Source organism: Mus pahari, chromosome 13 (genome assembly GCF_900095145.1).
Source record: "Mus pahari chromosome 13, PAHARI_EIJ_v1.1, whole genome shotgun sequence".
In the NCBI taxonomy this organism is placed as follows: domain Eukaryota; kingdom Metazoa; phylum Chordata; class Mammalia; order Rodentia; family Muridae; genus Mus; species Mus pahari.
The window spans coordinates 45,226,718-45,251,709 of NC_034602.1; the positions used below are offsets into that span (position 1 = coordinate 45,226,718).

Genomic DNA, 24,992 nt, shown 5'->3' on the forward strand with positions numbered 1-24,992 from the left:
AACATAGTTTTTCTTAAAACAAACAAAAACAAAACTGAAAGTCAAGTTAGCAGGCCTAATTTTAAATGATGGCAGATAGATAACCAAGGGAGATTGTTTCTTTAGCAAATCTGGGAGAAGTAATATTTGATAGATCATGTTCATTAAGCATACCTGGCATGGGATCAGAGCTTTATAACAAATATCTCATTCAGTATTCACTTCCCGTGGGGGAAGAGTTATAATGACCGCAGTTGACAGATGCAAGAATGGAGAGCTGAGGGTCTAGTGACGTGTCATGTGACTAGTAACTGAGTGGGAGAGAGGTGGGACTTTTAACCCGGGCCGCCAACTCTACGCCGCCAACTCTACTGATATAATGCCTCTATGAAATTTAAGAAAAAAAAAAAAAAGGCTGCGGCAGAAATAAGCTTCCAACTTTTCTTTGTGACCACAAACCAGCCACCCATACAAGCAGGTAGGAATCCTCCCATCCTTCATTGTAGAAAGGGACCTGAGATCTTCCCATAATTCCAATTAGGAAGCCAAAGGGGAGGAGAGAAAGAAGTATCATTAAGACACAGTTAGTGATTGTGGTAGACAAGATCTCCTAAAATTCTTGGGCAAATTGAATATAAGCAAGATGCTTGAATAGTTTTCAGCGCTCTCTCTCTCTCTCTCTCTCTCTCTCTCTCTCTCTCTCTGATAGCGATGAATTAGAAATACAAAAACAGTAACTTTACAGAAATTGTCTGTTGTGGATTCGATGTGAAATGTCCCCCTACAGGATCATGTGCTTGAACACGTAGTCCCCAACTGGTAGAGCTGTTTGGGAAGGTGGTAGAACCTTTAGGGGTTGAAGCCTTACTGGAGGACGTGGGCCAGGGGAACTGGTCCTCATACTCTACAGCCCAGTCTCCCTTCCTACTTGCTCTCTGCCCTTGGAATATGACAAGCCAGATCCCTATTTCCCCAACGTGCCTGCCTTCCTTCCTTCTTGTCACATAGAACTGAAAGCCAAAACCCTTCCTCGCTTAAATTGCTTCTGGTGACAGTATTTTATCACACCAGATACCTAAGATAAGCTTGCCACTAACAAGGCATTCTGACTGCATGCATTCCTGATACGATGCTTGTGGATATACAACTTCTGTAGTACCTTCCACCAAGACAAGACCTTCCTACGTAGCCTAAGCTGGTCTGACCCTCACAATCCTCCTGCCTCTGCCTCCTGGGTGCACTTACTATGCTTCGATGGTATTCTTACCCCACATATCTAACCTCAATATATTCATAAGAAAACAAAAACAGACCCAAAAGAGAAGGCTGTTCTATAAACTACCTAATCAGGTTTCTTCAGAAATTCAAGGACACTGTGGAAAACGGGTGAAACACAAATGAAGGCTGGAGTTAGGTAAGGCTATTTATTGCCCTCTACTAACATCTCCATTCAACAGGCGATGTGCCTGTAAGAGATAAACATTAGAGAAGCTGGGAAGTCTCTGGGTTCTTTGTATAAGTTTTCTTTAAGCCTGAAATTTACAAAAGATGAGGTTCCAAAGATGTCCCAGGGGATCAAGTCCCAGCACTGGAGTCTTGGCTCAGTGTATGTGCTAGTCACTTCCTCCAGTGGTTACACGTCTTGCGTTTCTATCCGTTGAGTTTGTACTATGGAACATGGTAGAAATACTGTAGGCTTCCACCAGGGCCTTGGCTATTTTGCATATATTCAGTTATTTGGCCTTGAGCAATTTATTACTTTGACATATGTCTGGGTGAAAAATAGGGTGAAAATTCCAGCCCTGAGGGATTGGTGTGAGACCGGCATGAGGGAACACAGCCAATGCTCTGTCAAGATTCGCCTCATAGAACCGTGGGAGGGGTGTGTGGCAAGGAGGACGGCTGACCTCCAGTCATGCTCCAGAAGCCGCAGAACAAGCTGCTAGGTCCTGGGCCTTGAGAGGCAGTTACTGATGCTTACCTGGGAGTCTCCATCCAGGGCTGCTTGGGCATACATCTGCACAGACAGCTCCAGATCTTGGGACTGGTTTTGGTGGCCATAGTAGTAAAGGTCTCCCATTTTCAGATACGCTGCAGAACACAACCGTGTATCTATTTGTCAAATGGTTTTATGTCCAGGGGAGTCTAATCTGTTTCTCATTGGCTTGGAGAGCATATGTGCTTATTTGGGGTGACATTGTGGTATGACATTATCAACTAAGATTTCAGAATCTAGACCCAGGCAATCAAGTTACAAAAAAATGGCAAAAAAAAAAAATCCATAATGATAGACTGGTGTGATGATGCACACCTTTAATTCCAGCCCTTGGGAGGCAGAAGCACGAGGCTCTCTGTGAGTCTGAGGCCAGCCTGGTCTACAGAGTGAATTCCAAAATGGCCAAAATTATATAATGCGACACTGTCTCAAACCAACCAACCAACCAACCAACCAACCCAAAAAGGTCATATAATTTAAAAATTTTTTTGATTCTGACTTTGACTGTACTTTATACTATCTTGGGCCACATGTGGACACCCCTGTTTTAGACCAACATGTTAAATCACTGGCATTTCCTATTATGTCTGTACATGCTTGTAAAACACTGTTCTAGCTTTAACTGGCAACCTCTAACTGTAAAACTGGTACAACCTAAAGTCATCTGAAAGGAAAAAAATCTCAGCTAAGGAGTCGCCTAGTCCGTATTGGCCTGTGAGCATGTCTGTGAAGAACTGTCTCGCTCAATAGTTGGTACGGGAGTGTCTAGTTCACTGTGGGTGACACCATCCCTACGCAGGTAGTTCTGGGCTATATAAGAAAATCCATATAGTAAACACAAGCCTGGAAATGAGAGCACCAGAGAACAAACCAGCAAGCAGCATTTGTTTCTGTCTCCAGGTTCCTGCTTTGAGCTTCCATACCAACTTACCTCATCGATGCAATGTGACCCAGAAGTATATGCCAAATAGATACTCCCCTCCCCAAGTTGCTTTCAACCAGGGTGTTTCTATCACAGCAACAAGGAAAGTAGAATGAACGTATTTATGTTTTCCTTGGTGGAAGTCTTAAGTCCAGAGGGCTCCCATCTATAGACACATTGTATTTCCTTGTTGGCTCCCTGAACAGATCTGCTGGGAGAATCTCCATCAGCAGGCTCATAACCCATCCACTGAGGTTGTCTCTGACACTGTGTCACAGCTGCAGTGCTGTGCAGCCTGTCCTTCATGTGTCCTGGAACTTTTTGGCTTCCTCTTACCTGCTTAGATGTATAGCTACAACTCAACGTCCAAAGAGGAATGCACGATCTATCTCTGGGGGGGATGTTCACCAGGTGGAAGTTGTGGGTGTTGATGTGGGAAGAGCATAGAGAGAATGGGAAATAGGAGATGATTCTGGGATCAGCATTTAGGAAGCGAATGCCATCCTAGGGGGTGCAAGAGGATGGGAACAGAAGATGGCTGTAATACTGCCAGGGCTTCACGGCCCTCTGTGAGATGAGACCAGAGATCCATGACAGAGTTGCATGGCAGAGGCTAGAACACGGAGGGGCTACTGCCAGAAGCTAAGGGTAAAGAGAAAGGTGGAGGTAAGCCTGGGGTTCTCCCCTCCCCCCACGATGCAGTCTTCCAACAGTGCCTCTAATTGGTAGACATCCACTAGAATGCCCTGGGCAATGAAGTCTGGGCCCAGTAATACCTAGAAGCTGCCCTCAACCCAGAGACCAGGAATGGAGGCTCCAGGAGCCCCTCTGTAGGCACCAAGAGGAAGGGCCAGCTCAGGGACCGGCAGCAGATGTCTTGGTTTGGAAGAAGTTGTTGGTTTGCAGGAAGTGCACAGCAGGAGGTTGACAACAGTTTAGCCATGACCTTAATAGCAGACATTTTTCACTTTCTTCCCTAATTGTTTAGAAATATCACACTCCATATCAAACTGTTAGATGGTCCCTGTTACTAAGACCTCCCCCCCCCCAACACTCCAGTTTAGCACCTGTTTTTCTATACATACCAAATGAAGGAGCATCGATTTGAAAAACAGAGAAATTATAGTATCGCCAAACACAATTAACGCCCAAGTATCTCCCAGCCAGGTCCTAGGAGGGAAAGGGGAGAGAAAGTTAACTCACGAATATTTCGGCCCAGTGACTAATTTTGCCTCTGTAAAACTCAATTCATTATCTCTAACCTCGTAGCTTCTACTGAGAGAAGAACAGAATATATTACTTACCGGCCTCTCCTCGCAGATGTGTGCTAAATTTGTCTGTGACACTTCAATTCCAGTTTCTGCTGCTAAAACATAATACAGCAAAGCTTCATGCCTAAAAATAGATGATTAATAATAAATTTCATATAGTGGCTCTTACTAATACTCAAAGAGCTTTACATTCAAACAGAAGAGGGCACAAAATAAGCAGTTTTTTAAAACCACAAAATCATGAGGTTTCGCCCCCCCCCCCCTTTAAATAAATACTGTTGTTAAAAATACTGCCTGCACTGATTTATTTTCTCTTAAAAGCTGAAGGGACAGATAAGGCCAGGAGCTGCTTGACACAACAGCTACCTCTACTGGTTGAAAGGAATAAGGCCATGCTGGCTGGGGACTCTGCAGGTCCTAGGTCCCTGAAGCCTTCCCTCGTCTGTTAGGATGAGTAGTATTAAGAAAAAAAATCCCAGAGCTTTACAGCCCTCTATTTCATGAAAGGCTTTCTAGGGCTCAGGGTTCTGAACAAGCTTAATTAAGCTGGGCTTTTGTTGTGCATTACAAGTTTGACAAAAGCAGGGTGGTTTACAAATGCCGGAGAGTAGTCAAAGCACACAAGAAAATAAACATTGAACACAGTGGATAACTGTCTAGGATTTCTGCATGGAGTCGTGACAAGGCCTGGGGCTGTAGATCCTACATCCTACATCAGTGGTCCCACATCCAGTGAGAGAGGGAGGCCATGAACCCAATGGCTCTGGAGGATGAGGTTGTCATGCCAACCTAAAGAGCATCAGTAATATGTGTACCACATGGTCCTATGCATCTCACCTGTGGGGTTTATTATGCTAAAGGGAAAAAAGCGGAGCTATGGACAAGAACGCCATAGTCAAGGAGTTCGTGGGAGGGCTGCTCATGTGAACCACGAGAAAGAAAACAGGAAAGCGACATCTGAAGACTAGTGAGTGGTACAGGTACCCCAGGCGTAGCCGCTTTCAGATGTCACCATTCAGAATAATGTCACAAGACGGGGGCTGGAACAATGCCCATAATCCCAGCATGTGCTGGGGTGTGTGGGGAATTCAGAGTTCAAGGTCATTCCTGGATATCTAGTGTATTGAAAGCCAGACTTTGCCTTTAAAAAAAACAAACAGAAATGGGGTCTGGGCTTGAAGCTCAATTGGCAGAGTGCTTGATTACTATACACAAAGATCTGGGTTTCAAAAAACAAAACAAAAAAATAACGATAATAAATAAGCATGTGCATGCACACATAGAAGATAAAACCCTTCTGCCCAATGCTAACTTATCTCTCTTATCTATCTCATTTGGTGAGAGTGCATGTAATTTTTATTTTTTTTCTTTTTAATTACCTGCTTCCTCAATTTATGTATTTGACCCAGTTTATAAGTAAAAATGAATCATAAGTGGTTGTTTCCAAAGCTTATTCTCCACTCGGAGCAGTTGGTATAGGTAATGCTTCCTTCAGTTTAGCTCTGCTCAGGAAGTGGATGGGGGGGAAGAGGGAGAGTTTGGACGAGATGAAGCCAGGTGAGCACACTCGAGTCATCTGTGTGACACAGCTATGGGAGCAGATTTGGGTCACCATGTCCTGAGACAAAGAGGTGTTTGGAGGTCCAACTAGGGTGGTCAGAACTTCAATCAGACACATGTGGTTGGAGTTGTAACATGTGGGCCATGGTCCCTGCGGCTAAACAAGGAGTTAATTCTCAGCCTATAAGAGACCCAAAACAGTAGACCCACTAGCTGTGCTAAGGAGAGGCAAGGTCAGTTAAGCAGTGTCCCCTGCAAAGACAATTAATAAGCCGCCAACTGAACCGTAAATACCACAAAGGCTGCAACACTAGTTTTTGGTATCAGATTCCTCAGAACTGAGAAAGTATGTCAGTGAAACCCAGCAGAAAGCTACATCCGTCTGTAACAAGGTTCTATTCTTACATACTGTCTGTCTGTCTTCTTTTTAAAATAGGGCTTCATGTATCTGTACCCCAGGCTGGCCTGAACTTGTTCTGTAGCTGAGGGTGACCTTGTCTCCTTTTTTTCACTTCCTGAGTACTGAAATTACAGGAGTGTACCACCACCACTGGTGCTGGGGCTCAAACCCAGGGCTTTGTGTGTGCTAGGCCAATACTCTACCAACTGAGTCACAACCTTAGACCTACAGTCTCATCATCTCAAATTGTTTCAGAGATATCTGGCTTGTACTCATGACTTGGTTTTCACCCCAAAGGCACAAAAGCCTGGTGAGGTATCACACGTCTTTAGTTCCAGCATGCAGCAGGAGGCAGAGGCAGGAGGGTCTGAGTTTGCAGTCATTCTGGCCTACATGGGAACCTCCAGGACTGTAGAAGGAAGAGGAAGAGGAGGAGGAGGAGGAGGAGGAAGAGGAGGGGGCAGAAGGAGGAGGAAGAGGGGGAGAAAGAGAAGGAGGAAGAAGAGGAAGAGGAGGAAGAAGAGGAAGAGGAGAAGGAAGAAGAAGAGAAGAATAAGGAAGAAGAGAAGGAGGAGAAGGAGGTGGAGGAGGAGGAGAAGGAGGAGGAGGAGGAGGAGAAGGCAGCAGAAGGGAAGGATGGAATATTGATTTTCAACCCAAGGTCAAGATCTGGGCCATGAAGTGATGGGATGTGGCTCACATTAAAAAATAATGCTACGAGCGTCTCTTATACAAGAGAAACTTCAGCTGGCTGTGAGAACTGAGGAGTGAGAGGTGAGCATGAGACTGGCACTCTTCATAAGAACAGTCACTAGGAGAAAGCTTATGACAGTGCCTCATCTCTCGGGTTACCTTGGTGATAGGGGAGAAGGGAGACTTCTGTTGCCCAATCATTATATAAACCAAGAGGAAAGTTTACAGGATTCGGAAGCATTTCCATCAAGGAAGAACTTAAATCTATCAAAATGAGATGTCTAAAAGCATCTATGTCAGTATCAGCGCACAACGGAAAGCCGCCTCATCCTCCATCTGGCAGAACAAATCACCTGACGCCCGTGTGGCTGATGTCATCACATTTCCTACTGAATATCCGACTTCGGAGGGGATGAGACACTCCAGGCTAACCTCCTTCCCTTATTAAAATGTTTGAAGGGCAGAGGAGACAACTCAGCGAGGAAAGGGTTAACTGTGTGCACATTAGGACCTGAGTTCAGATTCCCCAAAAGCCAGGCATGACAGCACGTTGTTGGTAACCCTAGAGCTGGTGAGGACTGGGGTGGGAGAGGACAGATACAGGCAGACCGCGGGGGCTTGCTGGGCAGCCAGCCCAGTTGAAATGATGAGCTCCAAGTTCAGCAGGGCTCTGTCGAGAAATAAGAGGGAGTACACGATAGAGCAATAGCGGAAGCAGCCTTTCGTCCACCTCTATAGTCTCCACCTCACGCACGCACGCGCATGCACTCATGCATGCACACACGCACCCCCCCAACCCAGACACAGACATTCCTACATGCAACCTCTCAGCACTCAGTTGAAAGATCTCAACCAAAATCAAGTATTATTTACAGATATCTCTACTCTTGCACTCCGGGACAAATATTTGCTCATCCTCGGAAGCCGAAAGGCAGACTTCAAAGCTTTCCTGTTCTTCCACTGAAGTCCCTCAAGGTTCAGAAGGGCAACTAGGATCCCCGTGCATTGAAGCACAGCTCTTCCAGGGCAGTCGCTGGGACAGAAGAGAGCCAATGGGCACAAACAAGAAGGGATTCGCAGACAATGGACTGAGCCACAGCTTTTATCTCCTCGCCTCGGACTGGCATAAAATGTTCTTAGCGTTTTTTCCTGATGATGCATCTTCACAACGGCTTATTTGGACACCTGCTGTGAATGGCGGGCTTGAGCATCTCTGAGTGGCTTCTCAAACAATTATACCATTTCCTCTGTGCTCTTTTGTGAGAATGCCTGATGCTGCTCAGACAAGATGAGGGGGGTATAATAGTAATAAAAAAATCCAAAAGAAAACCAAAACACTAACACTTAGAGTCTCCAGTGGAATCCTCAGCTTGGTGTGTTTCTGTGTCTAGCAACAAGGCAACTGTATGCTGGCTGACCTCTAGGGTCAAGTTTTTGGGGTACATTGAGGACAAAGGGCAGTCAAACTTGAAGATAAACACACACACAAATAAAGCTGGCAGAAATGGAACATGACAGCTGACCCATCCTTGCTAACTCCTTCTAAAGTCCTAGGACCGCCTCGGGCATGACAAGGTTGTCTTCCGAGTTATGCCAATGCAGCAAAGCCCCTTTCTCCATCACTGTCTTTCCTTAGACAATCCCACATAAATCTTAGAACAACAGAAAAAGCCACAAGCACATCAAACTGACACAGGCAATTTGGAAATAACGTCCAGAGGCTGGGGACATTGATGGATGCCTTAGTTCTATTACAGCAAAATAGAAGGTACCTCACAGTGGGGGGTTGGAGGGGGAAGCACTGTCTATTTCCTGTTTACCAGTGGGGAGGGCCTGGAAACTGGGGAACAAGAAACCTTAGAAGCTCTTTGCTCCAAATATATTTTGACAAAGATCTTCCCCACTGTGATGGAGATAGATGATATTTTTTCCTGTCAGACTGAGGTCTCAAATCCAGACTGATTGCATCAGCCCTACTTAGCATCAGTATTAAGACTGGCAAGGATGAGGAGGAGCAGAGACGTGGAGATGACAGCAGGACAGCAAAGGGAAACCATTTTGGGAGACAGCTAGCATTGCTGTGTGAGGCGGAACAGGTAACAGATACCTCTGCAGAGACGCAGGGACCCCACTGGCAAGTTTAATTGTCAGCAGGTCCTCCAGCCTGGTCATCAAGCCACACGGGGCTTCAAGACAACAAAAAGGAAAGACAAGCGCGCATTAACACAAGAACCTTCGTGTGCGACAGCTGTGGATGCGCCACAGCATTATCTAGAGGCGCGAATCGAACTGTAGAGACATGCTAGCTTGAAAGGCCGTTGAAGAATATATAATGATCTTAATAATATAAAGGTCAGAAAGAAGCCAGAGTAAACCCACTGCGTGCAAACATCCATGGATAGAAGAGTCTAAAAGCAGACTAGAGGTGGATGCGTAAGAAGATCCAGCTACGGGGTACTTCCGGGTCCTGGGGTGGTGCTGGTGCTCTTCAGTGTGGGAGGGACCTGCATCACAGGACCAGAGCAGTGCTTCCTGTCTCTGCCTCCTCGCCTTTTCCTCCCTTCCTATCCGTCCCAAAGTAACCCTCGCTGGCCCGGCACTCACAGAGATCTGCCTGCCTCTGCCTGCCTCTTCCCGCAGACTGCTGGGATTACAACCACACTCTGCCATCTCTCCCTTCCTCTCTCCTTCCTTTCTTTCCTTCCTGGATGAAAGGTTTTACCAAGGGCTGGTGAGATGGCTCAGCGGGTAAGAGCACCCGGCTGTTCTTCCAAAGGTCCTGAGTTCAAATCCCAGCAACCACATGGTGGCTCACAACCATCCGTAACAAGATCTGGCGCCCTCTTCTGGAGTGTCTGAAGACAGCTACAGTGTACTTACATATAATAAATAAATAAATAAATCTTAAAAAAAAAAAAAAAAAAGGTTTTACCAAGTTGCCCAGGCTGTCCTTGAGTTGACTACACAGCCTGGGCTGACCTCTCGAACCTGGGAACCTTCTGCCTCAGCCTCCTCAATGCTGGGATCCAAGGCGTGCACCCTACCCTCGGTTCATGCCCATTTCCTTAGACAGAGTAGACCTTTCACGACTTCACCTTGCTTAGCTTCAGGACTCATGCCCACGTGACACGCTGTTTTGTATGGATCTCTATTAAGTAAACAAAGCAGAACCAGTCAAGGGCTTCAAGCCACATCTTCAGTTCAAAAGCTTGGCTCCCTGAACTTGGATTCCGAACTAGCCCCCTTGCCATTCTTGTCATCAATTAAGTAAAAAGCAGATACTTTGTCACTCATATAGTCCTATCAAGCAGAGAGTGCCTCGGGCTTGACTATGTCTTAATCAGGAGTGGCTCTTGCTGCAAATGGAACGGCTTACATTTTCCAATCTGACTCCTCTTTTTTTTTCTTTACTTCTGCAATTTTCTTTACTAGAAACTCTGCTCCGTGCCTGGCTGAGAGGACCTTCTATCCATCCTTCAAGGCTGTGTTCTCCTTAATTCTGCTGTCAAGACTCCCCTAAACCTCCCAAGCCAGGTAGCATCTTTTCCTCATCCAAATTTCCAGAGACTTTGCCACCGCCCTCGTCCTTCACTCTTAGTTAATTCATTTAGCAGTTTCTGAACACTTCCCAGGTCCTCCCACGTGCAGGGCACTAGGACACGGGCTGTGACAACTGGCAAGCTAGGCGCAGGTGTGCCCCACGAGAAGCAGGGAGGAGCTGGGCAGGATTCCTGGGTAGAAGAAATGGCAAGGGCAGAGGCTTGGCGTCAGACTGAACATGGGCCATTCCCGTGGAAGAGGAAGGATGGTGAACAGTCCCCAAGATAACATTTATTACCCCTGTGGCTGGTGGTAAGGTGCCCTATATTTCGGTACTACACTAAACCTTTTTTTTTTTTTTCTTTAAATAATGCTTTTTATTCTTTGAAGGTTTTTTTTTTCATACAGTTGGGTTTTATTTAATTTTTAAATTTTTAATATTTTTAATTGTATGTATGTGTTTGTCTGTGTAGTGATGTGTACATGAGCACAGGTGACTGCAGAGGCCAGAGCTATGTATGATATTCCCCTGGAGTTGGTTGTGAGATGCCGGATGTGGGTGCCGGGCGGCAAAACTGGGGTCCTCTGGAAGAGTGGTGCGTGCTCTTAAACACTTAGCCAACCCTCCAGCCCACTAGAGTGAAACTTAACAGAAGCAGAAATGCACATAAGGCAGGAGTCTCCTTCTTGTCCCCTGCCACCCTAGCTGAGAAAGAAAACCAACCACGCGCATCCCTATTCATTCAACCCTCCGTGGCAAGTTTCAAGGTATGTGAGCTGAAGTGTTTTGTGGAGTTTAATTCAAAAGCAGGCAAGAAAACAAAGCCATCAACAAACCCTCTGAATGGAAACACAGGCCTCAGGCGTCTGAGGGTGTGTCTGCAGGTCTGAATGTGTTTACGGACACGTCCCTTTATGAGGAAAACACCACAAAGGAACACTTTGATAACTGGGTGTCTAGTTCACCCTAAGAGGCTTGTGAGAAGAAGAGCTGGGGTTGAGGAAGAAGTTAAAGTTAGATTTGAGAGAGGTTTTGTTTGTGTGTTTTGTAACCATGGTTTTGCCATGTAGCCTGGAACTCACTATGTAGATCCAGCTGGCCTTGAACTTGCCGTGATGTTCCTGCGTCCATTCTCCAGAGTGCTGGGACTAAAGGTCTGTACCACCACTCCCAGCCCCCGGGGTTGAGATTCTTATGAGCTAAATTTCACTTGGGAAACAAGATGTAATATACAAAACAGATGTGGCGAGGCACGTTCACAGTTGGGGACAGTCCTTTCACTTAAAGAAACATCTTCCTGATCATGAGAGGGAAAGCTATAGATAACGAGCTGTTCCGGGATGACAAAACAAACATTTGTATTCGGTGCTTTTTCAGGAGCCTCATTTCCCAGCATGCTTTGATTTAAGATCCTTGCTCACTGATCTGTTGGTTCAGCTATAGACCAGAAGGGGAAAACGGCATCCTTTTGGGCCTCTGCTTGTATTTTTAATTAAGGTTCGTATCAGCGTGTGATCTATTCTAGGTCTGGTCTAATGTCTTTGAGGCAGTGGACCGAGGGGATTTCAGATGATTTGCATATCCATTTTGGTTATTATGGAAATACCCAGATCATTTAGGCAATAAGCCAGCCAAGAAAATGTGGCCCGAGGGAGCAAAGATGGAGTGCTAGGCTCCACAGAAGAAAGCAGAGTCGGGGAAAGGAGGCAGGTGGTGCTTGGATGCCGCCTGATGATGCATAGGATCTCCAAACAGTCACGGGTTTGTGCAAAAGTGTGTGGAGAACCTTGTCTCTTCAGGACAGGATGGGCTGTCCATGCAAAGCTCTGAAAGGGGGCGTCTGCTTGTGAGTGACATCCAACAATCCTGGGTTCCTAGGTATGGCCAACGACTTGTGAAGGAGAAGGCAGAGCCTTGACCTCACACACGGGTGCCTCTCCTTCCCTCCATACAAGTGGATATGCTACTAGGCTCCGTGTCACTCGGTAGGGGAAAGAGAGGTCTTACGAGGGACTGCCTGTGTAGTTTCTAACTCTACAGCCAAGGAAAACAGGTTTGAAGGAAAGAGAAATTGGACTATGTGCGTCTCTCAACTTGATGAATGTGGACACTCCCCCCCTAGAGAACTAATCTTTGTGTATAATTAAACATGGAAATGCAGTGTTTTCCAATCAACAGCCAATCAGTCTGTGTGACTCGGAATATCATTACTGGGAGGCTGTGATTTCCCCGTGAGTTGCTTTGAGGTTTGCATTTTAAGGTTCTTTCTTCTAAGACTCTGTTGGCAGGTTGAACAGGACGGGCCCGAGGAGGTTTACTCTGGCGTGGGTCCCCAGCTTACCACAGGCCCTCCAGGTAGGCGTTGAGACCTTTGCGGATGACGTGTCCCAGGTATCCGTTTTTCTCAGCCACGTGCTTTGCCCATCTGAAAAAGGAAAGGAAGAAAGGGAGACCATGCAGCCTGCAGCAGATTAAATAATCACCTCCCCTCGTATGATCTTCATCAGTCCCACTTGGGGAATATTTTCTTGTTTGAATTTTTATAAAGCAACAAAGCAGGACAGAATATTAAGAAGGTAAAGAGAATACATTTTGAGAGCTCTCGTTCAATGTCCTCATTTATAAATGCTGAGTAGCAGCCTGCTATGGAAAGAAAGCCATGTAGCACACATAATAATAACATTCTGTTGATATAGAGAGACATCTCTGCCAAGGGTTCTATAACTGCTCCTATTAAAATAAGTTTACTGGGCCTATCGGTACAGCCCAGAGGTACAACAGCAACTTACTATGTGTCAGGCCCTGGGTTCAATCCCTGGTACTACAAAAATAAAAAAATAAAAAAAAATATTTATTAATTATGGTGTTTTTAATCTGTTCCTTAATGTATCCTAGAGGAGTTATTAACAATCAATTACTATGTTGTAATCTGTAGAATTAAACCACTGGAAAAAAATTATAAAATTTTCCAGGTGTGGTGGTACACACCTTTAATACCAGCACTTGGGAGGCTGAAGCAGGAGAAGTTTTGTAAGTTTGATGCCAGCTTAGTCTACAGAGTGAGCTCCAGGACAGTCAGAACTACACAGAGAAGCCCAGCTCAGACCAAACCAAGTCAAACCAAAACCATAAAAATGAGTAGTGTTGAGTTACTAGAAGGGGGAAAATAGAATAAATGATAAGAAAATTAATTAATACAAAATGATAAGAAAAGAAAAAAACAAAAGATGGGAAATGAACCAGATAAGGTGAACAGGAAATAATAAAACTGCCTATTTTAAAGGTTTATTTATTTTATTTGGTATGTATGAGTAATTGCCTGTATAGATAGATAGATAGATATAGATGTATATACCAACCACATGCATGCCAGGTACTCTCTAAAGGAGGTCAGGAGAAATCATTGGATTCTCTAAAACTGGAATTACAGATGTCTGTGAGTCTCCAGGAATGTCCTCTGCAAGAGCAATACGTGCTCTTAACCACTAAGCCATCTCTCTAGCCCTAAAGTAGTAGATTTTAAATCTAAGTATATTTACAATTACATTAAATGTAAATGGACTAAATATGCCAATTAAAAAGTAAAAAAAAATTAAAAATTAGTAAACCCCTAAAACTGTCAGATGGAATAATTTATATTAAACTCAACTATATGCTGCTTCTAAGAATTATACATTAAAGAAAAAAATAACACAGTAAAGGACAGAGAAAGAATTAAACTAAATGGAGATTAAGGCCATGCCCACTAAGAGAGATAAAAAGAGCATTGTAAAATTATACCAGAGTTTGGGCTGGAGAGATAGCTCAGTGGTTAAGAGCACTGACTGCTCTTCCAGAGGTCCTGAGTTCAATTCCCAGCAACCACATAGTGGTTCATAACCATCTGTAATGGGATCTGATGCCCTCTTCTGGTGTGTCTGAGGGCAGCTACAGTGCACTCATATACATAAAATAAATAATTCCAAAAAATAATTATACGAGAGTTCACTCAATAAGCAAACAAATTCAAGGTATACAGTACAAAACTGTCATAACTATAAGGAAGCAAGTTAAGTCTACATACAGAGAGAGTTCTAACAATACATTTCTTTCAGCAAATGGCTTAACGAGCAGAACAGGAAAAGCCAGAAGGAATACAGAAGGTCTGAAACAATGTAATCAACAAATTGGATATATGCTGTATGCAGACTTTGAACTCGATAAGGTTTAAAGACAGTAGAAAGCATCCAACAAAACTGTTCATATGCCGCTCACCATGCGTGCTACCCAAGCTCTGAGGTCACTGGAATATGCTCTCAGATCATCCAAGACAAACGAGCACTAAGAAAACCTACACAGGGGAGCTGCTGAGATGGCTCAGCGGGTAAGAGCACCCAACTGCTCTTCCGAAGGTCCGGAGTTCAAATCCCAGCAACCACATGGTGGCTCACAACCATCCGTAACAAGATCTGACGCCCTCTTCTGGAGTGTCTGAAGNCAGCTACAGTGTACTTAAATATAATAAATAAATAAATGTTTAAAAAAAGAAAAGAAAAGAAAAGAAAGAAAACCTACACAGAGTGAATGTTCACCCCAAACACCCTACATAACAATGTGAGAAGACTTCAACTTAGCCTAAGCTTTATCACTAAGGCAAGGTCAGGATGGATTTGATCCCAGATGTCTTTAGGAAAACATCCTTTTAGAAGAGCCAGGCTACAGGTGAGATGTAGCCAAAGGCATGCTTTCTCTTTCCTATGAAGGGTGAAATATCTTAACTCTGAAGGTCACAGCTGGGCTTTCTTTGTTTGCTTTGTTACCTGATATAAATGCTTGCGGAGCCCTCCAGAGCACGCACCAGCTCTTATCCCATCCATGAGCCACAGCGGGACAGACTCTAAAAAGCATCTTGGGTAAGCTAGACTTTTTAAAATGGCCCTCCTTGGTGGTTGGAGAGAAGGGACAGTAGTTAGGAGCGCTTGCTGATCTTGCAAAGGACCCTGGGTCTGTGCCCACACAGGGCTCACTATTGTTTATAACTCAGTTCCAGGGGATCTGATGCCCTCTTCTGACCATTGTGGGCACTGCAGTCACATAGTGCACAGATACAGAGGCAGGGAAAGCACACACAGACGCATAAAATATGAATACGTGAACCCTTTTTGGAAGTGTGCCTCCTCACCCGTCTCCAGGTTATGTCAGGATGTGTTCCAAGAAAACACTAGGAAGAAGGGGTTGAGAAAGAGCAGGCCCAGCCTGGAGGGCCAAAGCACTGGCAAGAAGAGATGGAAGGGAGGAGATGCTCCAGTATGCGACAGTCAGTCTCAGGGTAACAACCGTGTTCCCCAAAGAGACCCCAGGAAGGATAATGCTGAGAGATTAATTGATAGGACTCACTGTGTGTCTGGGCCCACTGAAAGGGGGATCTAAGTGACACAAGAATTTGATCAAGGCTATGGAAAGTGATGAGACTGGAGAGATGGCTCAGCAGTCGCGAGCACCCGCTGCTCTTCCAGGAGAGCTGGCTTTGACTCCAGACCTCCGTGTCATGGCTTATAACTTTCCATAACACCTGCTCCAGGGTACTGACCCCCTTTTCTGGCCTCCTTGGGCATTAGGCATACTATGTGGTATACAAACATATGTGCGGGCAAAGCACACATACACATAAAATAAAATAAGGTTAAAAATAAATATATTTTTAAAAAATAATATGGAAAATGATACACACAAACATCTATAGAGAACAACAATAATACTTCCTCAATAGATACTTAGATAAGAAAGAAAAAGGTAGGATAGTGTGGTTTGTGGCTTTGTAATATTAATTCAACCCTGATAGTATTTTAACCAGGACCAAAAGTTCATGGGGAAGATGGCAGCAGACAGAAGTCTTACTGGATCCTGGAAGGTAGCAGAGAAAGAAAAGTGTATCTCCATTCTCCCAGGAAGCATCCTAGACAAGGCCTGTGGTGAGAAGACAGCCGTAAGGGTGCTGCCTAGAGGTGGCAGCCAGGAAGGAATAAACAATTGTCAGACAGTGACTTATTCTATGGACCAGGAACTGAGTGGGGTGAGGGCTAGAGGCAGGGGTTGCTTGCTTTACCGTGCTGGATTTCTATAATTAAAAATTAAATTACTCTCCCTGTCAATGATCTGCTCTTCTTTTACACTCCAATGGCATGTTTTAGTTTTATGGATGTTTCACCCACATGTATGTACATACAACACACATGTACCCGGTGGCTGAGGATGTCAAAAGAGGGCCTATAGATGACTATGAGCTGCTGTGTGGGTGTTGGGACTCGAACTCAGGTCCTCTGCAAGGGCAGCAAGCACTCTTAACCTCTGAGTCCTCTCTCCAGCCCTAGCTGGTTCGTTTCTTTTAAATCTATACTTATATATAACTGATAAGGGTAAAAACTGAATTTTAAGAGGTGCAAAGAGACATAAATCAGCAGAAAGGGGAGAGAAGTAGGAAGAGGAATGAAGTGAGAGGGGGGAAAGAAGGGAAGAAGGGAAGGAGAGAGGGAGGAGGGAGGGGAGAGGGAGGGAGGAAGGGGAGAGGGGAGAGGGGAAGAGGAATGAAGTGAGAGGGGGAAAGAAGGGAAGGAGAGAGGAGGGAGGGGGAGGGAGGGAGGGAGGGAGAGAGAGAGAACAATATAGACTTTAAAAAATTATTTAGCTTGTTGGGGAGTTCTATGGTATAAGAAGTTTATATTCATAGTATTTAAAAAAAACAAAAACAAAAACACTATTTTGTGTTAATGAGAAAGAGACTCCAGTCAGAGAAGTTGCAATTGTAAGATCCTCTCTTGCAGACAAAGAAAAGCAACCTTATCTTTCAAAGACCCCTTTCTGTGTGTTTCTGTACCAGGGCAGGACATACAAGTGTAGGGTTTAGCATAGGAATTATAACTTGCAGTTTGATTCCTTTCCATGGGCAGTAATCCACTCCTTCAAAATAGTGTCCACTGGTGGCATTCCTTTGTTACAGCTTTATGTCCATTAAGAATGAGATTTGTGGTGCACGTCTTTAATCCCAGCACTTGGGAGGCAGAGACAGGCAGATTTCTGAGTTCGAGGCCAGCCTGGTGAGTTCCAGGACAGCCAGGACTATACAGAGAAACCCTATCTCGAAAAAAAAAGAAAGAAAGAAAGAAAGAAAGAAAGAAAGAAAGAAAGAAAGAAAGAAAGAAAGAAAGAAAGAAAGAAAGAAAGAAAGAAAGAAAGATGGAGATTTCAAACACATCTCATCAGAAAGTTTTAGACCACTCTAGGCTGCATGAAACCCTGTTTAACAACCAAAAGCTGGTTCTTTGACAAGANGAGGAGGGAGGAGGGAGGGAGGAAGGAGGAGGGAGGGGAGAGGGGAAGAGGAATGAAGTGAGAGGGGGGAAAGAAGGGAAGAAGGGAAGGAGAGAGGGAGGAGGGAGGGAGGAAGGGGAGAGGGGAAGAGGAATGAAGTAAGAGGGGGGAAAGAAGGGAAGAAGGGAAGGAGAGAGGGAGGAGGGAGGGAGGAGGGAAGGAGGGAGGAAGGGGGAGGGGAAGAGGAAAAGAAAGAGATCCCTTTTGTTAGACAAGGTGAAGAGAGGACATAGGATCTCTCTGGAAGGCAACATCTGACAGAGTCTTACACAACGGCTTTCTCTGGGTCTCTAGGGAAGGTCTCCAGGTTGCCGGTGATATAGTAAAGGGAACACCACAATGTCCCTTCGATGTGTCCACCTTGTGCTGCTTTATGGAAGTATTCACCAGCCAGTGTCTATAAAGATAGATAAACAAGAGTCGCTCTCATGAGTGCAGAGTCCTCCTGGCCACCCTGGCTTCAGCAAACAAAGTCGGGAGGTACCTCAAGGCCAACTCTATCACAGGTTTGTGTCTTCTGATGCTTTAAAGCAAACCAGGTCAAGAAATAGCTCCAACAAGACAGCCCATCCCAGAGGCCTGGGATGTAAGACGTCTCTGAGAGCCATCCTGTTGGTTAGGTTTATGCAATAAAGAAGACACCATGTAACCAGGAGCGTGCTATGGCCTCATTGGGTCCTCGCAAAAGCACTCCACACTCAATGGAGGGGCGTGACAGGAGTCATACTAGGTGACAACTCAAGCGTTTGCTTTTGTAACCTTGCTTAATACCTTTCTTTACGCTCATGCACAAAAACCACGCTTCTAGTGGCAAAGTGAGAATTAGAACATGACAGGGAATAAATCCATGCTCACAGATGTGTAGGAGGGTTACTAGACATTGGCAATGCATAAATATATCAGCTTTAGTGCAGCCGGGGAGAGGTGGAGGGAAGAAAGTCAACAAACATTTGGGATGTCTGTGTGTGTGTGTGTGTGTGTGTGTGTGTGTGTGTGTGTATGTGTGTGTGCATCTGTGTGTGTTCTTATATGTGCATCTGTGTGTATATGTGTATGTCTGTGTGTGCATCTGTGTGTGTATGTGTGTGTCCATGTGTGTGTGTGTGTGTATGTGTGTGAATGTGTGTGTGGATGTGTGTGGATGTGGATGTACATGTGTGTGAGTGTGTATGTGTGTGAAAGTGTATATGTGTATATGAGAGTGTATATGTGTGTGAGAGTATTATGTGTATGAGTGTGTGAGTGTGTATGTGTGTGTGAGTGTGTGTATGTGTGTATGTGAGTGTGTGCACTGACTCCCACTGATCACCATTATTTTTCAGAGGGTGGTGAACTATTGTTTTTTTAAAAAACATGGGAGGCAGGAAGGGCCTGGGATTGAATCCCGGCTTGCCTTCAGACAATCTGTGGCCTTATCCTCTCCAAACCTCTTTTATTGTTTGTTTTCAGCTGTAAAATGTGGCCTCTGAAGACAAATGTGGTGGTATATACCTGTTAGCCGAGCCCTTGAGGGGCAGAGGAAGGAGGATCAAGAGGTTTGATCCAGTAAGTTTGAAGTCAGCCTGGTCTAATGAAGAGCCATTTAAAAAAACCAAAAAAACCAAAAGTGGCTTCTGACTGTTCCTAGTGGGAAGTGCAGCGAGAATTCCATGAGGGGATGAGTTCTGCAGGGTAGACTGGTGTCTCACAAAGACCACCTCCCAGTCTACCCTGATGCCCTCGGCAAATCCAGGGTAGCTATGATGTTGTCCATCCCAACAGTGGTTACGCCACTCTTAGTCTCAATAAACGTTTTCACTGACTCCTCCCCATTCTCATAGCCACAGTCCAACCGTAGTGGCTTCGGTACGTTTGGCACATGGAGTGGTACTAGTAGGTGGTATGGCCTTGTTGGAGTGGGTGTGGCCTTGTTGGTGGGTGTGGCCTTGTCAGAGTAGGTGTGGCCTTGTTGGAGGAAGTGTTTCATTGTGAGTCTGGGCTTTAAGACCTTCCTCCTTGCTGCCTGGAAACCAGTCTTCTCCTAGCAGCCTTCAGATGAAGATATAGAACTCTCAGCTCCTCCTGCACCATGCCTACCTAGACTGTGCCATGCGCCAACCTTGATGATATAGGACTAAACTTTTGAACCTGTAAGCCAGCCCTAATTAAATGTTGTCCTTATAAGAGTTGCCTTGGTCATGGTGTCCCTTCACAGCAGTAAACCCTAACTCAGACACCAGCCCATTGGCAAAAATCCTATTTCCTCGACCAACCTTTGAAATATCTTTGGTAGTCAATCATGTACAGCCCTGGCATCTCACTGTTCCACGCCATGCCTACTCCAGGCGGGACACTCAGCATACCATCCACAAGTATCCCCGACCAGCCATTGGCCGGATGTCGAGCTTTCTCAGGCTCACTCACCAGATTCCTTCCAGGAACTCCCGGGAAAATGCCATCCAAATACAGGACCCCAAGATTGTAAGATGCATCTGGGTTCCCCATTTCTTCTGCCTTTAACCAGTACTTGGCTGCTTTGGCATAATTTTTCCTGAATTTGTGGTAATACCATCCCAGACCATTGACGGCCTGATGCAATCCCTAAATTTTAGAACAAGAGGGAAATTATTGCTATTATTATTGTTACTATTATTATTATTATTATTAAATCTAAAGGCATCTGGAGGCGTTGCTGTGGCAGCATTCTTCCCAAGTCTCCCCCTTTCTCTTTTTCGAGGGGCAGATGGCACTAAGGAAAGCTAGTTGCCAGACAGCATGAGCCTGCCTAAGAGACTTCCCAGGTGGATTCTGCCCGGCTGCTGCTGGGTTTTCTGCCTTCCAGCTCAGTAGTGACGCTGGTCCCCCAATCATCGCTCAATGCCTATGGGCTCTTACGTGATACCCCTGCAGATGCCTCTCTGCACCCAGCAGGATCCAGCATGCCCTTCACATTCATGAGACCTGGGTTGCAGCAGGATGCCTGAGTCTGACTCCCCGAGCAGGCTTGGGATGGTTTTTAGGTGACCCGCCTGTCCATCTGTTGGTTTTTCTGCCCTAAACACCAACAAGTCTCCGAGGGCAGCAGCTGTGACAATCCACTCACATCTCAGAGCAGCTTTGGTGCTCTGAGATGAGTTGGCATCCCCAGCTCTGATGGGACTTGGGGTCTAATAGGAGCTGGAGCAGCAGGGATGGATGAGAGGGAGGGATTCAAAACTGAGCTGGTAATGTGGGCTCTAAGGAAGGGGCTGTTTAAGTCAGTCTGTGTTCTAGCATCCTTATTCTTTCTGAGTGCATTTGATGTTAGATTGTGAAAGCTTGGTTATCTTACAGGACAAGAATAATCCTGCTTTGCCATAACATGTCTGGTATACACTGAACTATCGCTTCTCACTTATTGCCTGGCCAAAATAATAGGGGGGGGGGTGGAGTATAGGGGAGAGGAAGACCGACAGTATCCTTGTGTCTGTGACTTGTAAGGACCGAGTTTCACTGTGGAAGCACATCAGTTTAGCTTCATACTTAAGCAAGTGCCATGAGTGGTATGAACCGAAGCTACACTCCGAATGCAGGAGCGAAACAAAACCCTACACCCTTAAGGTGGAGGGTCATACCTGCAGGTCACTGAGGTCACCCAGAATAAGAGGGCCACTTGAGCACTGTCAGCACCATGACACCCACAGGAGCATTCTGCTGAGTCTGGGACAATGTCAACTCCCTGTAAGTACTGCAGACTCCGTCTAAAGAAGCGATAGACTAAGCCATGCTATAAAATGGCAATAAACTTTTTAGGGACATGTGCAGGGTAAGGGGGCATCTAAATGGCTTCTCATGGCTAACTTGGAGAAGACACAACCAGATTCCGATGACCTGTCACCTGCCAGAGAAGGCCTGCAGAAAGCTCGGTCTTCTCTGAGAATCACACTGGGTTCTGGTCGGGAGCCCACAAGAAATCCTGTCATGCTGCTTAGTATTCAGCCCTTGTTCTGAACATGTCTGTAGTTGGATCAACAGATCTGCCCCTGTGTGCCTTCTAATTCCAAGACCGAGTCGCAGGCAACCCCGTGAAATGCCGGGCTCTTAGTGAGTCCTTGCTGAATGAAAGAGCGAGAGCCACACAGCACTTAAGGGCAGAGAGACTCTGAAAAAATGCTTTGCAATCTGAAATAAGGCAGGCTGAAGGGGAATTCACCACTGGATAGGGGTGGAGGACTAAAGAGATGCACATTTCACATCTGCCCCAACAAGCCTCACACAACCCCACCTGAGGATGCCCTGGACACAGTAAATGCAGTGACTATCGTTGAACTGCTTATCTATGTCTGTGCATCCCTTGGGTTGGGTCAGTAGCAGGAACGGACATAACAAGCAGGAGGATCATGTGCACTGCTGGCACCTAGATAGAAAAGCCTTCTGAATCTCTTGTTCCCTGCTTCAACTTTCCAGTCTAAAGGGCAGGATGCCCTGAGCTTCCCCAAGGGGAAAAAAAAGTTGGGAGAAAAGTTAGCATGGTGGAGTTTCAAAAGCCTTGAGAACAAAGGACTAGCCAGGGACCAAAAAGAGCGAGAGAGTCCCCTGACAAGTGGAGAATCAGAGTGACTTCTGTGTATCTCTTCATTTGTGTATCTTGCACACAGGTGCAAGCGTGCATGCATTTGGACATGAAGTCTGCGCGCGCGCGCGTGCGTGCGTGTGTGTGTGTGTGTGTGTGTGTGTGTGTGTGCATGTGCGCACCTGCGTGTGTCTTTATTCAAGCGCTATTGTAGCCTCCATTCTGCAGGGTTCTATTGAAACCAGCTGACTGAGGTATAAATAGTAACAAAGGCGCACTAATCACAGAGCTCTGACCTTGGTGAGAGCAGCCCCTCGAAGCACAAGAAGCAAACGGGAACTGGTCAGAAGAGGGTTAACGTTCCAGAAAATTAGGCTTTGGTTTTCTTAATTCAATGGCCATTCTCCTCATTCAATTCCGAGGAGCCCCACTGCTTGTTATCAGGGCAGCTCCTGATTATAATTTGAGCCTTCAAACAAAATCAGCCCAGATTCTTTCGGTGGCAAGGTACATTCAGCCTTTGAACGGTGCCGTCCTCGTTGTGGCAAGATTATGTGTGTGTTATAACTTAAAAATGACTAGTTGCTGCGCCGGGGTGGGGGGAACCCCTCCCCACCCCTCCCCACCCCTCCCCATCCCGCTCCCGCCTCAGCTTTGTGGAAGAAAGCTGGCCATTTGCTCGCAAGGCTTTCTGAGAGCGTGGGCGCAAGAGGAGCTGTTTCCTCCTGACATTATGCACGGATTACCTTGGAAGCAGCTTTCTTCATGAGCTCTAAGGCGAGCCGTCTGTTCTTTTTAACTCCTTGACCCTAAACATTGATAAACAGCAATGATTATGAGAAAAATCAACCCCGAATCCTCACAGGCGTCACACAGAGACTCCAGCATTCAATGGGAAATACTTGCATATAAACCCTGAACCTTTAAAAAGCAAAGCAAAACAAAACAAAACAACCCCCCCCCAAGAAGCTTAAGCAGTTCTAGGCTCAGCAGTATTTCAAGACACCATTGTTATCATCATCATCATCATCACCACCATCGTCTTGCCCATATTTGTGGAACAGCCACAAGCCCCAACTTCCCGTTTCATCAGCCATTGATCACCTCCATTGATTGTGGTGAGATCTGTGTCCCCATCACTCATAGATGCTGTGTGTGTGTGTGTGTTTGTGTGTGTGTGTGTGTGTGTAGAATCTGTGAAGCAGGTTGAATGGATTTGGTCATCCTGGGTGCTTTCCTCTGGGGTTATCTAATTTGACACCCAGATAAAACATGCTATCTGTGTTGAAACAGTCAAGAGTCGTTGGTTCAGGTCCCCGAGGGGTGACACAGTAGCTTCTGACTCCGTTTGAGAGTGTGCTGAAAAGGAGGTAGGACCCTGGGAAATCAGTTGCCTGCATCTGAGGCAAGAGGCAGAAGCTAACAAGATTCCTTCTAGCAAATGTGAGATTTCCGAAAGAGGTGGCTTGACCTCTGTCTAGAGAAACAGGCTTTGGTGTTCTTGTTGCAAAAAGCACCTAGCTCGGGCGTCTAGAGGACTGTGTGAGAGAAATGGTGGATCCATGAGTGGGGACAGAAAGGGTTCCTGAGGTCTTGACATGAGGTAGAAGGAGAGTCAAATGAAGATCTCTGTTGCTCCAGATTTATCCATAATCACAGGTCCCTTCCACTCTCCCAATGCCCCAGCCAACCCCTCTCAGCTTAGATAAGATGAATGGGGTCACATGATGTGACCATGGGGCGGGCTCTCTTTGCATGAATAGGGCATCTGCTCTGTTGGGTTGGCTCTATAAGTAAGCAGCACCCCTCCATGGTTTTTGATCAGCTCCTGTTCTCTCCTGGTTGAGTTCCTGCCCTGGCTTCCTCTGATGATGAAGAGCAATGTGGAAGTGTAAGTCAAATAAACCTTCTCTCCCCAACTTGCTTTCAGTCATGGTGTTTCACCACAGCAATAGAAACTTAACTAAGACAATGCCCATGATGCCATTTAATTAGTGAGGAAGAGGAAGGAGAACGCAGAGGACATTTAGAAGAATTAGATCAGGAACATTGGACTCCAAGAAGAATCAGAAATAGTGGAATAAATAATTTTCAGCTCTTTGTTTTGAAGGAGTTAACCAGTCCCAGACTAGTTGATTTATACAAAGGCTCACGGAACTGCAGCATAGCCCTGAACCCAGATATTCCTGTTTCCAGTATCCTTGTTAGCTAACCTAGCATTCTTGTCCGCTTAACCACACAACTTCTTGCACAAAGACTATACAATATGCTAATCTGAGCAGTACTGAAAGTTCTTAAATGAGACCAATGCCATATACACTGGCAGTGTGTGTGCTTGGTGACCAGCCTTTGAATACAGTGAAAGAAGACGAACCACTTCAAAGTCAAGGCTTCACCATCAAGAAATGCCAGATGAGATTCATGTGGCCACCTTGGAGCCATACCTTCGCTCTGGCACCATCTTAGCACGTGGGACGTTGGGTGCCCTGCCCAGCCAATGCACAGCATCACCTTTTCACCAGAATGTTCATTTCTATGGGAGGCCCTTCTATGTGCACTATATTTAAAAAGAGCTCCTTGCCAGAGACGGACGCTCTTCCCTGAGTTGGTGAGAAAGGCTTCCTACATATTACCCAGAGATAGCTTAGATAGAATTCGACGACACCGGGAAAACACAAACCGTTTTATGATGTGGGAAATGAGAGCCACAGTCACAGATGCACACATGTAGAATGTGTCCCACTCTACACCG

General features: G+C 45.6%; 1 protein-coding gene across 1 annotated transcript in view; it reads right to left on the minus strand.

Moving 5' to 3' along the window:
* Sel1l3 (SEL1L family member 3) overlaps positions 1–24,992 on the minus strand; it is a 112,510-nt gene that overhangs the window by 13,098 nt on the left and 74,420 nt on the right. Inside the window, exons 14-20 of the mRNA XM_021210528.1 lie at positions 22,987–23,049; positions 20,113–20,289; positions 17,979–18,106; positions 12,704–12,787; positions 4,202–4,292; positions 3,983–4,067; positions 1,961–2,070 (exon numbers count right to left, since the gene is read on the minus strand). Of these exons, the coding sequence (XP_021066187.1) occupies positions 1,961–2,070; positions 3,983–4,067; positions 4,202–4,292; positions 12,704–12,787; positions 17,979–18,106; positions 20,113–20,289; positions 22,987–23,049 (738 nt within the window). The remainder of the gene's footprint in view (positions 1–1,960; positions 2,071–3,982; positions 4,068–4,201; positions 4,293–12,703; positions 12,788–17,978; positions 18,107–20,112; positions 20,290–22,986; positions 23,050–24,992) is intronic.